This window comes from Bacillus rossius, chromosome 7 (assembly GCF_032445375.1).
Source record: "Bacillus rossius redtenbacheri isolate Brsri chromosome 7, Brsri_v3, whole genome shotgun sequence".
Taxonomy (NCBI): domain Eukaryota; kingdom Metazoa; phylum Arthropoda; class Insecta; order Phasmatodea; family Bacillidae; genus Bacillus; species Bacillus rossius.
In genome coordinates, this window is record NC_086335.1 from 46,935,408 (window position 1) to 46,952,987 (window position 17,580).

The 17,580-nt window shown below is 33.8% G+C and overlaps 1 protein-coding gene across 3 annotated transcripts in view; it reads left to right on the forward strand.

Moving 5' to 3' along the window:
• Positions 1 to 17,580, forward strand: part of LOC134533967 (zinc finger MIZ domain-containing protein 2-like) — a 287,873-nt gene that overhangs the window by 205,600 nt on the left and 64,693 nt on the right. For all 3 annotated transcript variants that reach the window (XM_063371813.1, XM_063371812.1, XM_063371814.1), the window contains exon 5: positions 4,489 to 4,686. In XM_063371813.1, the coding sequence (XP_063227883.1) occupies positions 4,489 to 4,686 (198 nt within the window). The remainder of the gene's footprint in view (positions 1 to 4,488; positions 4,687 to 17,580) is intronic.

A 17,580-nucleotide genomic window follows, 5' to 3' on the forward strand; every position in this document is an offset into this window, starting at 1 on the left:
TGGCAAGCATTCCCCCTTCTTTCCTCTCACTCTTCTCCCGAACTTAGTTACGTTCCTAATCAAACTATTGTGGTAGCGGACAGGGGTTGGAACGGATAACTTACGTTTAAATGTATTAGGCATGACAAATCAATGGCATCTGAGCGAAATCAGCTTTACGTAGACACTTGAAATTCAACCTCAAATGTAGTTATGCGTTTGCAGTAATAATTTGTATTGATTTGACCAATATCATTACATTGACGTTTATATATAAAAAAATATATATTGAGTTAGATCAGTTTATTGCGATCCGTGGTAGATACACATCTGTAGGAATATAATTCCTAAAATATGGTGCAAGGTATGTTTATGACAAATAAGTGAAACATTTGTCAACAGACATCACTTCAATGTCTTGTTTTCTTTGATTTGTAGGGTTGACAATTTAGATACTGAATGCCGTGGGCAGAGGAAAATCGCATGGAAAAATTTAGCAGCGGTTGGTAGTTAGTTGTGTGACCAAATTGTTGGCGGAAAAAAATATTATTAAGCGCATATTTCACGAGACTAATTTATTCCGCATAAGTCTAAACCCGGAAATTTCGCTAATTATTTTACGCCAGGCTACAATTAAAATACTTATTTTATGTACTAACGTTTGCTTTTCTATACGGTGATTTCTGGACAACATGTTTGTTCTCGTTAATGGGCACTAACTACCTGATAGGCGTATTTCTCATAACTTGGATTAGTCTCACGGTCGTAAAGGGGCATTTATAAATTACTGCGATCCAAATCATGAATAGTGCAAGAGTATGAAGGTTTGCATTCTAGCTTGCGATCAAATTAATCCGCGAAATTCCCGTACCTTTACGCATAAGATATGATCCTGCCTTACTATGAACAGAATTTGTAAAATTAAGGTGGTGGGGAGAATTATATTTGTGTCAATTATTAATTTATTTCCTCTTATGCTTTCCACTACGTACAGAAGTTACGATTAATATGTGTACTTCGATAGCCCATTCAAACTTTCTGAGTACCTACTTTGTAAGTCACTGCCGGTAACTTGCGTAATATTCAACACTAAAATATTCCTGTTTATACAATGTCAAGTTGGCAATAAAAGAAGACTTGACGTGGAATTGAAAGTAACTAAAAGTTATAAATGACTGGCTAACGAAATTGTGTATGTGGAAATTAGAGAACATTTTGGTGCAAAAGTTATATCTACGTTTGTTACATTCGATAGTTCGTCGTGATCGACGCATGCATGCAAGTCACTATTAACATCCATGGCAATGTTTACTCTGCCATCTGGCGGAGGGGTATTGGAAGTAACTGTATATTAAGCAGGCTCTAAAAAAAAGTTCACTTACATTTGAACCAACTGTGGTAATCGTTGAAAGTTGCTGATACACGAAATAAGTTGATTTACCGTTAGTATAGTTGGATTGAGGAATTTAAGAGATGTATTGAATAAAAAATAGCATGTAATTATTGTAACGTTTTAAATATATTTTCAAAATGCTTATTAAGCTAATAGAGGAGTATCATTGGGGTGTGAAACAAGTGAATGATTACATCCAAACTACATGATTGAAACACCCCCCCCCCCCCCCCCCCATCTTCTGCCCCCAGGGCACGCATACGGGATACGGTGTGTATAGCTACAGAAGAAACCACGCGATTTGAAAACTGTTCAAAGATATCCGAGTGGTGTCCGTTTACGAAAAGTATTTAAGAATGCTCTGAGGGTGGGTGGTTAGTTGTGTTTCAGTATTTCGTTTTTAAACTGTATTGTTAGGAGAGTGAAAAGGGCTAAAACGTGTGCTTGAAGAATCATTTTTTTGGCATGTAACACCCGGCATAGATTCTTGAAACCACCCAAGGGCCTTGCATTACACCTTTATCTTAATTTCTCCTCTATCTAATAGGCGAGGAAGCAACCTTTTCATCTGATAACTTTCAGAAAAAAAAATCACTTTACCAAAACAATCCCTTGGAACATAGGCATCGATCTGGAGTGGGTGCGGGGAGGGGCGGGGGGGGGGGGGACCTCACTTGCGCTTGCAAAATCATAACTGAAATGGGAATGAATGATAAACGTTCTTGCAGTTATTCGTCCATGCCTTGAAATATAATTAGTAATTACTATGCAACACAACACATGGTATAGTGCACACATTTCGTGGCTGAGTACCTAGGCATGAGTTTTCCTCATCTTGCTTATTTGTTTTTGACCATTAATACCACAGTCACAATTTTATAACAGTGATTTTAGTTGTAAGGTATCTGGAAATTGAAGCCATGACTTGACAGGTGTAAAAAAGTTTTTACTTGAAATGGAACATGAATTTAGGTCTACTACACTTAACAATTTAAGCACTGTAGACCTATATTCACAAGAATCACCTTCTCGTTTAGCTACCTACTAATTTTTTTTACAAGGAAATGAAGTTTTATTTGTACCAGGCTTTTACTGCTTATACAAAAATAGTTTACACTAGCACTTACAGCCTGGGTAAGAGTATTGGTAAGAGTAAAACTAATTTTGCTGTGTCGGTCGGACTATTTCGAGTATTTTGGCCCCTCATCCAATTCTAAAATTATCCAGGATGCTGTTCGCAGAGAGTGAATGCTGGGTGACTCCATACTACCAAGTGGTTTAACTGCTTACTGCTGCTTAGCCACTAGCACATTGTGCTAATGATTACAAAATATGTACCAGACCATCAACTTTGTGATTTTTATATCTTGCTTGGCGAGTAACGTGATGGCTGTTGCATTTGTTGCTAGTGATCATCTTTTTTGAGCTGCTCATGTATCACATGTTGCAGGGTTGCATATGTTAGCTATTTAACAATGGAATTTTTTTTTTGTGTTTTAAGGATTCTTGATTGAGTGATCCTTGTTTGAACATTCAACAAATTACAGAACTCATAAATCATAAACGTAAGTTGAAAATCAAACCCATAATTTTTTTTAAATTTAATAAAAATGCAATATATTTAAGCTTGGGTGATAGAGATAATACTTGATATTTCTAAAAATAATAAAGTGAGTAGAAATATGTTTTTATGACTTAGTTCTTTTTCAGACAGAAATCACAGTTGAGCAGTAGGTATAGAGGCAGAATTCTTATCTCTTACTGAATGAAGCCAATAAGGAGAAGAAAAAAAACATAAACATGAACATTCTTCTTCAAAGACAAACCATTTAATCTATTTACCTGATATACTGTCGCATATCCAAACATTTTATTTTCTTTCATTTACGTAATTTAAATGCTTAAATGTAATTGTTGGTCAAATTTGATAGTGTTTAAGCTGGGTTCTAATTGTGTTGTAGCGATAGGACAGGAGTTGGGGGTGAGGAAATTAGAATAATTGAGCATTGAGCAAATGAATGGTTGGAGGAAATGTAAGCACCCCATGTGAAACCTCCCAGGAAATCAAACTTAACCACCTTTGGTAGCTACAAAGTACCACATAGGGGAAGGTGATCACCATGTTTGATTCAATCACTTTCCTGATTGGGCCTCATGTAGTCCTGGGGTGCATTGTGGCAGGGGTTGTAGTCTAATGGACCACGATTCATTTGCAGGTTGGCCTTATGTGGGGCAGTGTGGCAGGGATTGTTGTGAAAGGTACCACAGGTTGTTTGCGAAGAGGTTGGCCTAATGTGTGGCTGTGCGCAGGGGTTGTAGTGCAGTCAAACACCTGTTGTTTGCAGGATGGCCTCTTGTGGGGCAGTGAGGCAGGGTTTTGTATAGTGAAAGGTACCATGGCTGCAAGGAAGTTGGACTAATGTGGGACAGTGCAGCAGAGGTTGTAGCAGGGGCGAAGGAACCGGGGGGGGGGGGGGGACAGGGGGGACGTCTCCCCCTGAACTTTTTGGATGGAGGGGACTGTCCCCCCCAACTTTCTAGACCGTGATATTTTTATTTTATAATATTTTTCTGCCCAACTTCATTTGTAATTTCTTCAAAAATCAAATTTTATCTTAAGGAAACAATAATAATTTTAACATTGATGTATCCAATGGTTAGATACAAAACTACTTAAAAAGCGCTATTTTGCACTTTTAAAATAAATCAAAATTTTCCGGTGGAGGACCCCCGGACCCCCCGTCTTAGTAAGAGGGGAATGGGTTTACATGACATCAAAATCATTATTTGTCCCCTCCAACTTTATGAACACAGCTACGCCAATGGGTTGTAGCATAATGGACCTTGTGTTTACATGGAGGTTGGCTTCATGTGGGGCAATGCAGCAGGAGTTGTAAAGAATTACGGGTTGTTTGCAGGAAGTTTAGCCTCCTGTGGGGCAGTGGCATGGGTGGGTTGTTCTGTTATTGACCATTGGTTGTTTTCAGGGAGGTTGGCCTCTTGCGAGGCAGTGCAGGAGGGGTTGTAGCATAATGAATGGTAGGTTTGCAGGTGAGGTTGGTCTCATGTGGGGTAGTGCAGCATGGGTTCTGTAGTTAACCTTCGGTTGTTTGCAGGGACTGGTCGCCAGGAGGCGGCACCCAGCAGCAGGTGTCTGTGGTGACCACCGTGTGGGGTCTGACCACTGCCACACAGTCGGGGCCCCACGGGGGCAGTGTGGCAACAGGCGGTGCGCAGGGCTACGGCCAGCAGGGCCCCACGAACAAGCAAGGCTCCCCCTTCCCGGGGGCTTACCGCCAGGGGACTCCTCAAGGGTGAGTTAGTCGGCCATGCGTTTGGAGTGTGTAGGGTGCTTGTGCCACATCCCTGCTTTCGATAATACCATACCTGTACCTTCTGGAAAACTAGAATTTTGTTTTGGGTAGATTAAATTTATCTAGGCAAAATTGAACCCCTTTCATTACATGACATATTACTTAAAACATTTTCTCTCATAAATTTTCTTTAGTGAAGGTGAAAAGACATAAGTCTTCTGTGTTTCTTTATGTAAGTTGGTTCTCAATTTAATTTCTTTTATAAAACCTTGACAACATGATAGGTAAAAGTGCGTCTGTAGCTTTCCAGGGGGGGGGGGGGGTGTATAATGTTTATAATTCCCATTTCACAGTTATGATTTTGCAAGCATTAATTTAATTGGTTCCCTCAGGGTGGGGCTTTATGATTTCCCCCCCCCCCCCCCCAGCTTAACTTCGTGATGGTTTTTTAACATATTCTTTTAGAATGAATTTTACGTCTTTTCATATTGTTTGAAAAATATTTCAGATATTATTTTAAAATAAATTTTCACTGAATTCATTTTGCTTTAGAATAAGTATTGGTGCTTGCATATTGCGTTTTTTTTGTAGCTTGATAATAGTATGCTTCATCGTAGGAATGGTTAGCCTCATATTGCTCATAGTAGAACATATTTATCTTGTTCATATTAAAATCTTAAGTGATGATTCACTCTTTATTCCTGAGTATTCATGAGATTTCACTTAGGCAATTTTGAAGGGTAAGGAAGATGCACAGCCTTCACTATGTTTTTGTATTTTAGGAACTTATCTTCAGAATTTTTGTTTGAAAACTATTTTCCTTCATTGTTCCACCCATCTTAGACACAATGTTGATAGGCTAATTTCATTTTTAAAGCATTTCTTTTCTGTAAGGGCTATTTCTGTAAATAATTACACAATACCTACTTGCATTTTTTTTCTGTCACCAATTTTTTCAACAGTTATTCACTAAGTGTAATAAAATGCATGTAAAATATTGCATAAGTGTTTGTAATTCAAGCCAGGCACCAGAGGAGGGGGGGTGTTAGGGGTGATAGCCCCTCCCGAGCCCAAATTAAATTATTTGGTTTTATTTTTGAGGGTATGTGTTTCTTTACTTATTACTTTAATTAATGTGTTAAACTTTTCTTTCATCAAAAGTTATATGAATCTAGCAAAGTTCATTATTTGAGACCACGAATTTGTAAATATTCCAATGCCAACTCAGATTTATTTAATGCCTTGTTCTGCAACTGCATTGTTCCTTTGTACGATAGACCCTTCTGAAATGTCTTCCTGAAGCCGCCCCTGTTGTGATTATTATCACTTGCGTGAATTTTTACACCCCTTATATTACGCTTTGTAAATATCAGTTTAAAATATTTGTATAGTATTTGGAAAAGAAGTATTATCTTTGAAAGATTTGTGCAATGGGAGTGCATTACTTGAGTAAGCTTTTGGACATACGCCATTGCTAAGCACATGCATGTCTGTAAAAGACAAAAACACAAATTAAGCAAAAAATTTTGTTGTCAACAGGATATAAACACCACATATTCCATAACAGGAATATGGTCAACAAACAAAGAAAAGTGGACTAACAGAACGAAAAAAAAACCCACAAATGATGACAGCACAAAAATATTGAACCCAAAAAAATTCAGCGCAACAGTTGAAACGAGAGAAAATGAAAAGACGAAACAAACACAATAGTTTTCCAAAAACAGAAGAGAACGAAAAACCCCACAAATGATGACAGCACAAAATATTGAACCCAAAAAAATTCAGCACAACAGTTGAAACCAGACAAAATAACAACTTTGGTGACCATATTCCTGTTATGGAATATTATGTGGTGTTTATATCCTGTTGACAACAGCAATGTTTTGCTTAATTTGTGTTTTTTGTAGTTTTCTTTTACAGACATACATGTGCTTAGCAATGGCGTATGTCCAAAAGCTTACATCAAGTCATGGAAAAGAAGTATCATGCTAAATTTAAGAAATAACTCTTAAATAGTAATGACAAGGAAATGAAAAAATTCTACATGGCATGTAAGACCGAACCGTAATGCTTAGTATCACAAACCTCTTGTTATGCCATTTTCTTGTTATTCTTTAAGGGTGATTAAATTAAAATTTGTATTAGGGGTTTAGTTGTAAATTTGGCCACTAGGTATTTTAACAAATGTTATTTGCAAGCTGTAACATGTTATGGACTTTTTACTGCTATTAAATAACAATAAATACCTGGAGGCCAAATGTGTCACAAACATAAGAGATATTGTAATTAACTTTACAGAAGTAGCTATTAAACAATTGTTATTTACAAGAAAATGTAATAACATGGCATGCGAAGGTATACATGTTTCAGTTTTTCAATATGATCAAAACAGCTTGAAATGAATTAAAAAATTAAATGTTCTAATTATGACTGAGAACACTTTCTCGAGTTGGTCCATAGTTAATATGGAGAGCTGACATTTTTACTGTAGGCTATGTAGAAACACCAGCCTCTTGTTTCGTAGTTTGATATGAAGGGTGGCATTTTTAATGAGGTCATTTCCAATCCATGAAAGTAGGAAAACATCCAGCTTGTTTGACATCTCGTGTTAAAATGTCTTGATTTTTACAATAAAATATCTTATAGTTACTTTGTCAATTTTTGAAAAAATTAATTTTCATTAAAAAATTTCAACTTGGTTTTTGATAGAGGTTGTAAAAACAATGTTCTTCTTTGTATAATTTACTTTCCTTTAAATCACAATGCCTTTGTTTTGTGAGTTTTGAATGAAACACAAAACAGTTTACATAATTAACATTTGGCATAATGCAAATTTTTTGCACCATTTTGTGTTAAGTTTCCTCAGTGATTGACCGGTTAGAGCAGTGATGTGGTACAAAGCACCTAACATGTACATGAAAAAAATGTCTCATTCATTTTTCTTAAATGTAATCATTTATTTGTAAAATATTATGTACATTAATGATTGAACTGTTGGACAATCCCTAAAGTTTGATGTCTTACAATAATTTTTTCAATGGTATTAAAATTATTGTTATTGAATATTTAATTTTGACTGTATACTTTCTTATTTCATTTGTTTGTCTTGTATATTTTTGTCGTCCCCATCATCCAAGTCTTAACGACTATCAGTGGGCATGTCACAATTTTAAATAAATAAATAAAATAAATAAATTTAAGTTACTTAAGTTAAATACATAGGCCCTACATATTAGAAAAGTTGTAAATTATAAAGAAAAAAAATGTTCACACATCAGTTTTGAAAGATGCAGAGAATTTTTAGTTTTGTAAGGCTAGCAACCCCATGTTTATAAGAAATCTTTTGGATGTGTGCCGGCTGCTTGCAATCAAGTAATGATGTTCAATGCTACAAGCTTTTGGAAATCTGTACATTTAAAAATTGGGGGAGGGTAATATTTGCTTATTAGTTTATAACTTTATAAACCAACTTGTTATGCCCTTTTTATTGAAATAAATTTAGCAAACCATGCAGTTCTGAACAAGTTTCAGAGCTGACTTGGAATAATCACATGCAAAGAACATATTTACATATTAAACTAACATGAAAAAAAAACACGATAAAAAAGAGAGGATTACACAAATACCTTGTGAGATCAATCTTGCAAAATGTTAAGAGAAAAAAACATAATAAACAACATAAAAATAGTTGGAAACAACATAAAAATAGTTGTTAGCAAACTGAATAATTAGAGGTAACCAAATTTTATGGGAAATTTTATGTTCTAACAATCAATGATTGCTGTTTTGCATAATTCATGTTTTATGTTAAATGAGTGAGACACTTTTATTATGTTATCAACTAAACCTTTATGTCATGGGAATGTAAATTTTGTGATAGTAGTTTACATTGTGAAAGTGCTTGTTTAGAATAAGTTTTTAAAATGTTCTTTAGTACAATGAAAGGTTCTTTTGAGTGTAAAAATAATTCAAATATTTTGCCTTAATATAGTCTACCTTATGTAACACTCATTAAATATATTTTTAGCCCTTTATTACAGAAGGGCCTAACTACGTTTTACCAGGCATTTGCATCTTAACACTTTTATGTATTGTAGTGCTTGGCGACATGAGATTTTTTCATAATTTGGTTTATACAATGACATTTGTAAGCAAAATATTAAAAGTTTGGCATTAACATTTAAGTATCAACAGCTCAAGTGTTGCATGAAGTCATTCTGAGGATGTGTCTGAAAGCTAATTTTTTAATCTTCAAATGAAATAAGTTCTTGTTGATCTTGCTATTTCACTGTTGCTTTCAAGTGATTTTTTACTGTCTTGGGCATTAGCATGATTATTCGTAATTAGTCTGTTACATTGTGTAGTTCTTATAATGATGTATAGTGGCAAACCAGTAGTGCTATGGTTTATATATTGATTTATTAATTTAATAATTGAACTGTCCAAGTCATTTTAACATAGATGGCATATATACTTTTAGATTATTTATTTGATATTGAGTAAAGGTTAAGTGCTAAATTATGATTGAACTTATGATTTGGGTAGGTAAGGAAAAAAAGCATTACTTAATCACAGTTTTATTGAAATACTCATATCACACCATAAACAATTTTGCTGTTAAGGTTTGTCAGCAAAACTGCCATAGGAATAAGGAAAAAGCTAAGTTTATCATTAGCTTGGTGTTATTGAAATGTTAAAATGTTCATACTTCATTCCAAACTCTTGAGGAAAAATAATTTTGGCTTTCAATGGGATACACAGTCATCCTAATGAATCAGGTTAAAAAAAAAAATGTTAAGATAACCAAGCAACAATATTTTTAACCTAGTTTATTAGGTTTAACCCAGTTTTTTTTATAATTATATTCATTATTTTGGTTCTCATGATGTTCAAATGAAAACCATACAAAAACCTGCTTTCTGCCACTCATGTTGAACCAGAAAACTTATAACATTAAATAATGCAAGTCCAGCAAATCTACACAACTGACTGGGACTTAAACCACAAAAATGGTGTAAACACACAAATAAAAGTTTACATTCCTAACACCATCCCTTAAATTTATATTGTTGCAAATTCGTACACACAGCAATAAAAAATTGATACACTCAGCTAATCGTCATATAACACAGAAGTCACTTGGTCATACCAAATACATTTACTTGGCTTGTGTTTGATTTTGTTAAAAGGCCTGACTCAACATACCCTCTGATAAAGTGATATTTAATTTTAATATGCTTAGATCTTGAGTTAGTAACAGGGTTTTTTTGCTAAATGAATTGCTCTTCTGTTTTTGCAAAATACAGCAAACAATCTTCTTACATTTTGTAGCTCGATTTCAGACATCAAATGCCTGAGCCACAATTCTTGTATGGTGAATGCCAGAGCTGTATAGTCTGCTTCACATGTTGGCAGTGCAAGAGTTTTGTGTTTTTTACTAAACCAAGATATTGAACCACCACAGAATTTGAAAATACAATCAGTAAAAAAGTTTGATTGCTCTGCCAGTAATGATGCAATGTCATTACGCAGAAAACAAATGTTTTGCTGTGGCACCGAAGGTTACGACATTTAAATACGAAAGGAATGTTGAAACTCGTTAAAAGTTGACAATTGAACTGGGGACATGTAAAACTTCTTGGTCTCTACCTCCAAAAGTCTTTTCACCATTGAAAAGCTTTAGTCCACACTGTCAGAGACATCTTCAGTTAAGTCTGATCCATCAGGAGCTAAATTGAACTATTACCATTGAATATATATAACATATAGAAGTCGCGAGGGGATACGATTTATTCTGCCGGTTTTGGAATCCAAACTGAGGTAGTTGGAAGCTCCCCCGCCAGACAGCTCTGCTTTCGAAAAGAAGGCACTCGTGGTTAGTGTCTCCCCCGCTAGAGCGCTATAGTATCGCTTGTCTCAAGGTCGCGCGCGTATTATCTCTCTCTCTTTCTCGCTCTCTCTCTCTTTTTTTGTATTTTGTTTCCGTTGCTGTGTGGAGGGCCAGCGCATTGACAAGGCGGGAGGTTATGCTCGTCAAAAAGATGCGTAAATATATTTAACACAAATGTATTTTGTTTAAAGAACCGAAAGCAAAAAAATAATTTCTTGAAATATTACACAATTATTTAAAAACAGACACATAAATCAGCAATTCATTGGTGTTTGATTCCAGATGGTGTAATAATTATTATATTTGAATAAAAATTGGTCCATTGGATATAAAATAATTATTTTATTCACCAAATCAATTAAAGTACCTCAAAGAATCCACTTTAATATGAATTCAAATGGGTGGAAGTAAAACAAAAATACCACAAACAAATTAATATACGTACTATTTTATCATCATCATAATTTTCAAATAATGAGGGCTCAGTAACTTTGAGATAAGTTGGTGTATAAAACTCTTGCGAAAAACATTTCTCTGTACCTATTCTAGAGTTGTTTGAAGAGTTTATTTACATGCACAAAAACTTTCAATGTAAGAAGCCACATCATAATCCTATCATAGTAGATGACATTTTTGACAGGTCGTACAACGAAATTTGAGACTTTGACATATGAATTATGTGAAGCATTAAGAATTTGTGAAACAATAAACAAAACTAACACATATTCATGTAGTGCAAGACTAGCTAATCATGTATTAATATTTTTTTGTTTATTTTACAGTAAAATATTCAGCGGCCAAAGACTTAAGCCGTCCCAATAAATGTAATTTAAAGCCACCTTAAGTGAAACAGACTGTGGCTAAATGAGGCCCAGTAATTTTGAGCAAAATTGTAATCGTGCAAGTTCCCATGTACCACAGCTGTATTTACCTTATATTATATGTATATGCACAATAAATTTAAATATCATTTAACAACTTAAACAAAACAAAAAGAAAACAGAGTACAAAATAAATGTTAAAGAATTATTTCATTCTAAATATCAGTATATAAAACTCTTCCATTGCGTATAAAATTTTTGTAACGTTTACTTCCGTACATTCTTAACGATACGAAACATGCACAATGCCATCTAATGACATTTAACAAAACTATTATGTTATTGTCCCTAGTTATACGTTACGTATACTTTTTATACGTTAAGTGAAATAATCTCATTATTAAGTACTCTTTTTTAAAACATTAACTAATGTAAAATATTTCATTGTCGAGCTTTAGCAAACGACTTACACACGTGCAATCACTGACACGTATAGAGGGAGGTTTATAAATCAATTACTCGTTAGAAAATGTACGTGTTTGTTTAATATCTGTGAAATATGTAAAAATATGATCGTGTAAACCACAGAGGAATAATCAACTGTCATATCTCAGGACTGAGATTAGTTGTCAGAAACGTTTGATGAAAGCTTTCAAACTAGCAATAGTTCTAATGAAGGAATAGCCCAGTCAAAATATGCTAAAATTTCGCTCGTTGTCGAATTAAATCCGATATTTTTGTTACACTTTACACGTATTTAGTAGTGTCCAGATGCCAAATGCTGTCACTTGACTTTACAAGACATGTTTAAGCTAGAGTCCATGATGACCCCAGAATTCAAAAATTTTGCATATTAGGGTCACTCACTTCTCAAAGAAAAGAAACTGATAGTGTTTGGTCAGACAGACCAAAGAACAGACTTAAATGCGTAACATGAAAATTGTTGGGAGCCTCACACGAGGACGAGGATTCACTGATAATTTTTGGAGCGAGTGGACTTTGGGGATGACTGAAACTGCATCTGTTCATCATTGAAGAGTTATGCGGTATTCATTTTATATCTTTGAACAACTTGATTTCTGACAATCTCGAAGAAGTAGGGATGCCACAGATCAATATAATATCTCTGCTTAGCTAAATAATCACCCACCATTTCCTGGATCACAACAAATCATGTCTATAGCAACTGGACTAGTAGGGGATGCCACAGTTACCTTTTTCAATGCTATAGTAATTGGCAAGCAATCAATACAGTGTAATGTTGGAAAAATTCTAATCAAGCATTGTCACGAAAAGATCAAGCTCTCACTCTGGCGAATATTAGCTACACAATTACTTTCAATTGTAATAGCTCATTTATTTATAATTTGTTAGTTTTCCAGAGGATAACGATAAGTGAAGAAAAATAGGATGACTTGATCATGTATACGCAGTATGAGTTGGCTCCATTTCATTTAGCTCTCTTTAACGAAGCTGGGATACGCAAAACTAAGAAAGCAACCCCGTTTGTTTTATGTGACAAGGGAGAATTTGGACTTGGAGTGTTGGAGAACGCTGACTTTGTTCTTAATGGTGAATTCTTACTACACAGTCATATAGCCGACAAGTGGTACTGATTCATCTATTTTCCCAAAATATGTCAATTACATTATCATTTCCTATTTATCATGACTGTTGATGTGACATTACGTGCAGACCACTGAACAATTGTAACACAAAATCATAAACATCGGATTGAATTTGAGCACATGATTTACTTTGACTGGGCTAGTGTCTTCCATGCTAATTTTTTTTCTGGATATATAATAAAATATTCTGGAATTTAAATTGTTCATAACTTAGGTAGTAACAGTAGAATTCAAATCATTTTAAACAGTTTTAGCTACTTAAAAAAAGTACTATGGTGGTTGTGTGGACCAATTTTTACCACGTTTTTGTTTTTATTTTTGTATAAAACTAAAGTTCGAACTTATGTTTTTCTTACACTAATCCACTTACAAAGTACGTTCTCTTGTAAATAAACGCAAAATTTTTCACATTACCTTTTTTAACAGCGATCATTAAGCTACTAACATCCTAATATTGTAAAGTAATAAACCAAAAAAAATACTAATGCAGCTGCAGTCTATCTACTCACAAATAATTATTGTTTAGTTATTTGTTAAGCACATTTTGCAATCAATCTTAAAATTTTTGTTGAAACGCTTGCCAAACAATGCATTTTATGTGAAACAGACGGCGTGGGTAATACTTGGCTAAAACTTTGCGTTTATTAAAATTTACATCGAAAATTAACTAGCGTTCACTCGGTTTTAATCAAAATGATGAAATTAAAAATATGTGTTTGTTGTAATCCAATTAGTTTTTTTAAAGTAATAAAAACGTGGATATTTTAAATATAAAAGAAAAGAATTCTATAGTAATTCATATTAAATAATTAGGACCTTCCTCGCATACTCGCGTCAACTTTTTCTTTACACAGTATCTAACTGATACATAATGTAAAACAAAATTGGCAAGTTATAATTCACAACTTCCCTGTCCTTATTTTTAACTGGAAAACGGAACATTGATGTGCCTCGTGAACTGAACCTCGTATTCTGACAGCCCGTGTACGCACATTTCTTACCCGCCAAAATGTTTGACACTATAAAATCATCAATGCGAAATAAAGTTAAAATAAGTATGTATATAACTTTTAAATTAAATAATATTTTAAACTCAACACTGACTGTAGGCCTGATACAAAGTTCTTAGAAGCTAATTTTCACGTTACTAGGGTACACAATCCCTCCATACAGTGATCCCAGTGACTTGTCTTCTCCCGTGGTTCCGTGGCTCTCAAAGACAGTGGTAAGGAATACTTATTGTCAAGGTCGCCGAACGGTGCTGATAATAGCTTCCCGTATATGGGAGGGTGACTGGCTGGTTAACCTAGTACGCCCTAAGACCGCTAGGGGCGTGCGCTGTCGATACCCAGCGATTGAAGCGATCGCAGCGGCGGAGCTTGGAACTACAACAAATCTTCTGAGAAACCTGGCAGAAAATTTAACCTGGGCTCGCGACTTCTATACATTATATATATTCAATGCTATTACTAGGTTTCACTTCATGGAGCTTGCTGACATCATTTGTTACCTGTACCGATTCACAAGAATCCAAAAACCAAATCTCTTTTTTTTTTTTTTTTGTATGATTTAGCTGAGAGCTTGAACTTACGACTAAAAATCCCCGTTTTTCACCACTCCATTTATGGTAGCAGGAGAATGTTTTAGTTCAAACCTTTTCTCCGAATTTGTTTTGATTTCTGCTAACAATGTTTAGTTAAATGGTTACTAGGTTTATTACACTTAAAGCACTTAAGTGGCTTCTGAAATTGCTTCTTAGTATACAATGCTGACTCATTTTGATTTAAGTCTTCACTCTTTGACTTCTTGCAGGAGCTTAAATTTAATGGAATCCCGTGTAATGGGTGTCCCAGGATTTTCAAGAGCCATGATCAATGGTTTATGGTGGTCTGGTAAACCAGCTAACAAAATGATACCTACCCACTCATCACTCACACTGAACTTCACTTCATTTAGTTTGAATGCAATTGTGACAATTCTTTCACAATAATCATCAATGCACTTGCATTTATCTAAAGTTGTAATTACTAAAGATCTCAGTAGGGCGACATGCCTGGTAAACCTAGAATCTTCGAAAGTGCTTTCCAAAGCCTTCCACACTTTTTCTGCTGCAATTAATTTGTCTTATCAACAAAGAGAATTATGCAGGAGTGACCTTTTCTTCCAGGTTTCGTCCCATTTTCAATAGCTTCTGAAGCACTCTCTATCACATCTCATAAATTGTCGAACTAAATATGCCTTCACTGTAAATTTCCATGCTGAAAAGTTTTCTCTCCCTACTAATTTTTCCACTTTAGGTGCTAATCCCATACTTAGAGCAATTATTTTTAAGGTACAATAACGATTCGGCTGAGACAATATGAGTCCTCATGGGGTTGGGGTTAAGTAAACACACTGTGACATTGTACGCACACAAAAAAAAACTCACAGCCTCAATAAATTCATTAAAAATAATCCATTACTAACTGGGCCCATAACAAATGTTAGGATAAGGAATAATGATGCTATATAGAAAAATATATAAAACAATACTACAGTTTACTTCATGATGGTAAACATACAACTTCTCTGAACAGAAACAACCAATTATGCTTATACACAACTAACACATCTAGATTCATAAATAGAAATTTACGTTTCTAACATTTTTTACAGAATGAGGAATTACGGTACAGTCAGGGATTTCCCACAGAATAGGAATAAACTAATATTTTTAATTTTTTAGGTGTATTTAGCTGGGTATGATTTACAACTTATTCAGATAATTTAAATGATAATATCTTGATTAGTATACAATTTTTGGTTCCTGTAAATCTCAAGAAACATTAAGGACCAAACTTTTGTTATTAGTGTGGAAATATCTCTTTCCTGAAAAAAATTAAGATATACCTAACTGATTTACACATGCAAACATCACACATACACTTCACAGACAAGAAGGAAATAACCAGCCTTTTATAGATTTTTTATTTATATTTGCTCAATGTGATGAATAAAGCACTTAATTTTGATGTTTTCAATTTCTGATGTTTAATGAGTATTGTGGATGTAGCATGAAGTTATAATCATATAATGATTTTAAATGCTATTAATAACAAAAGCCTCATCCAGAAATGAGTACCCGTTGAGAAAAATGTTTTAGCTTGTTACAAAAAGTTTATTGTACAAGAAGTGACTTGGTCAGGTGAATTCAGAGTCATGGAATGCATATAGGGACGTCTGTTGTATATAGTAACTGAAATTTGGAAAGGTCTACTCTCATAACTACATCTGTGTATGTCAGTTCAAATTTAGCCTTCATAGACAGAGCACAACATGCAATAAAGCAAAGAAAATTTTTTTTTTCAGTGTTATGTAAATTACTTACAGAAGTATTAATAAAAAGTGTTTGTACTGATAAAACCATAATTGTATTTCATTATGTTTAGGTACACCAGTACCCTTGAAAAAAAATTAATATAGGTGGACAAGCTTCTATATTTAGTTAAATGAACACTTACGTATGTCATAACATGAAACTATATATTATGTCTTGATCACTATATTAAATAAGTTAAAATAGCATAAGTTGATTGTCCTTAGATGCTCATTGAGTTGCAATTATTTTTTCTTTGCATTAGTGCACAGTTTGAACTAGTTCTTCATAAATTTATTTGGCATTTAAATTTGTAAATGCCCATTCAAATCACATTACCATATCCAAGTATTTTTGTTATAGAATTCACAGATATACTATATCTAGGTATCTATTTAGAATATGTATATAGAAACAGATGCCTCTAAAATTTGCTTTGGCAGTTAATATTTAGATTTCTTTACAATCAACTCATCTCTACAAAATTACGAATCATAGTCGTCACTTTCATGTATTTGGTGAATTATCGTTGATAAACATCAGCACCTTATGTAGGTCCTTAATGACATATGTTGTGCAATAACTATGAAAATATGTATAGCATAAAATCATTTATGCAATAAAAACCTAACTATTTTTAATTTATCTTTAAGAATAGCCCAAATGCTTTAGGATAACAACTGTTTTTATTAATATTTATATATTGACTTATTTCACATGATAAAGTTATTTAATGTATTTAAAATAAATTTATGTATTAACCATTTAAAATACTTCATAAAACTTGGTTAATCTAAACAAGTTAGTATTTTAGTAGTCATAAAATTACAAAATATGTACATAGTAACTAAAATAGCTATATGAAAAATATTTATTTTGATCCTTTTTAAAGATAATGTGAACAATTTTGTAGGGTTAGCAATCCATAATACTTTTATCTAATTGTCTTATCTATGCTATTTGAATAATAAGTATGCTATTTCGTAATTTTTCAGTAGTTTCTCAAACATTTTTTTGTACAGGTTGTCAATATAATTTTGATTTTTAACTGATTGAGACCACAAATATCCAACAGATTAGGAATTTTTTTAAATGAAAGTTTTAGCTTCCTGACTTCATTCAAAATTCCAGAAATTATTTTATTAAAAAAATATTATTTTAAAAAAAACATGTGTTTAATGAGCTGTAACAACAAAA